Below are 2325 nucleotides of genomic sequence, written 5' to 3' on the forward strand. Positions count from 1 at the left end.
GGGAGAAAGAATCTACGAGAAAAATATTGAATTTATTTTTTTTTCGAAGCAGTTCGTTTCAACCACGGGAAACTTCTTATTCAAATGGAGTCGCGGTTCGTGCATTGAATGCAAATGATCGAGACATAACGCGATAGGGGTCTCGTTTTCCCTTTTTCTCCCACCTTCCTCTCGTTTTTCTCTGTCTTTCGGGGCAGATGCGCGCGCGCGCGTGCAAAACTTGGAGCCAAGTTATGCGGGGCGAAGTTTTAACGAGAACTCCCATGATTCCGGCGCCTATGGGACGACCGGAAAAGTTAGCTTTTGACGCGGTAGGTAACACGTGACGAATTCAAATCAGCCGTAAATACTTGGTGCAAACACTTCGCGACGAGTAAAGAAACTCGGGCCTGAAATAAAGCGTTGGGAAGCTGCGACGTCAACCCTCTCTCTCTCTTTTCCCTTCTCCTCTCCTCCACCCGATCCATTTCCCCTCCTCTCGCTCTTTTGTTTCGACCGTTGTGCGAACTGTGTACAAACTCGGCCAACTTTCAAGGGGAACCGGTTCAATAAACACAAATTACCAGACACTCGAGGCGAGGAACGAACGAGAGAAAAGAACACCCATTGCGCGCCAGTTGTGGGATCGATTAATTTCCCTCCCACGCGAGAGACACGAGACGAGACGAGACGGAAAAACGGGTGTTTCGAGGGGAGGGAAACGTTTGGAGATAATTCTTAACTGCTAGGAATTTTTAGTTTCCATCGGGATTCGAAGCGAGACACTCGTCGAGCAACTCGTAGCGAATTCCCAACAGCCGCGGGACTCCTTCTGCGCGCACAAGTCCTACTGCTCGCGCTAAAAGCGAACCAAGAAAAGTTTCCTTCATTTTTAACAAGGGGGGAAACAGAGGAAGCGCATTCCAAAGTTGGAAACGCTGACTTGGTCCTCGCAGAAGCGAGGAGGGGAGGGATTTTCCTCCGCCGAACAAGCGTCGCCGTTCCTTTCTTCGAGAGGGAGGGACGATTTATCGACGGGCGGGCTTCTCGAACGCGCGGTAACTCGATCGTAACGAAAAGATCGAAAAACCTCTCGATAACGGCCGGTGTACAATTTCGATGGTCTTTCGGCCGGGAGTTTGCCGGATTATACCGAACGACCATGTAAATTGCCTTGACATTACGCCGGAAATTTAACCCCCTCCTTCCTCCCGCTGGCTCGCAAGTTTATCCAATATCGTGGAAGGAAGGGGTTGAAGTTGCCGGGAGCTCGGTTACCGCAGGGGCGAGCGGCGCGGCACACGGCGGTAACACTCGAAAATTGCCTTCGTTAGTTACGCGACCGCCACTCTTTCTCGGAGGACCCTTTAAAATAATAAGATCGGTGAAATTCGGCGCATGACCCGGCCGCGTCCCACTTGCATAACGAATCATCGATCATCGCGCGACGCATCACAGCGCCTCGCCTCTTGATTTTTTCGCGAACGATATTCGAACAGCTTTAAACAGAACGAGGAAGGAATTATGGTACATCAAGGTTAAAACGCAAATGTAGCGACCCGTTTGGCTCGTTGGCGATGCGCCAAGTGACGAGGGACGCGAGACCGGGTTAATTTTTAATTTACTTGCCGAGAGACAGAGAGAGAGAGAGAGAGGGGACGATCCTGACGGGCTAAATAGAGGGACTTGCCGGGATTTTCCATGATTATTTTTACGATGCGCACATTTACCCGATTCTCGGTTCATTTCAATTCGTATGGACTTCCTTTTTTTTCAACGAGAAAAAGAGAGCTCGTGTTATACGAATGAATATATCGTTTCGATTTAATCCCTCCCCACTCTGTGCTTTTATATCTATGGCATTTTATATCAGTTCGATTTACCTTTCAGGCCAATTCTACTCGACAATTTTTTTTTCTTTTTTTTTCTTTTTTTTTTTACGAGATGAAAGCATCTCTTCAACGTCGTGTTCGAATCAAAATCGAGTCAATTTTAAAAAACGCAATAAAAAAAAAAAGGGAACTCACCGTGAACTATGAGACTGATGACAGCTTCCGGCATACTGCGACTGTTCACCAAGCAAGTGTACTCGCCGGTGTCCTGCGCGGTGACCGGATGAAACTGGAGCGAGTAGTTCTTCAACGACAACGAAACCCTGTTCTGGTGGTTCCACACTATCGTGGTGTTGCTGCTGTACTCGAGCAACTGCATACTGTTAACCCGCCATTCGAGCATCAGTATGAGAGAGTTCTCCGTCACACCGGGACAATTCAGCGTCACGTTCTTCCCAGCCTCGACGACCATCTCCCCCACCATGGAATCTGGAAACAGAGACGTTGGTCCGTC

General features: G+C 48.8%; 1 protein-coding gene across 2 annotated transcripts in view; it reads right to left on the bottom strand.

Moving 5' to 3' along the window:
- Positions 1–2325, bottom strand: part of LOC102681877 (tyrosine-protein phosphatase 99A-like) — a 334024-nt gene that overhangs the window by 210989 nt on the left and 120710 nt on the right. For both annotated transcript variants that reach the window (XM_006622301.2, XM_006622302.2), the window contains exon 2: positions 2007–2300. In XM_006622301.2, the coding sequence (XP_006622364.1) occupies positions 2007–2300 (294 nt within the window). The remainder of the gene's footprint in view (positions 1–2006; positions 2301–2325) is intronic.

Source organism: Apis dorsata, unplaced genomic scaffold (genome assembly GCF_000469605.1).
Source record: "Apis dorsata unplaced genomic scaffold, Apis dorsata 1.3 scaffold_683, whole genome shotgun sequence".
NCBI lineage: Eukaryota > Metazoa > Arthropoda > Insecta > Hymenoptera > Apidae > Apis > Apis dorsata.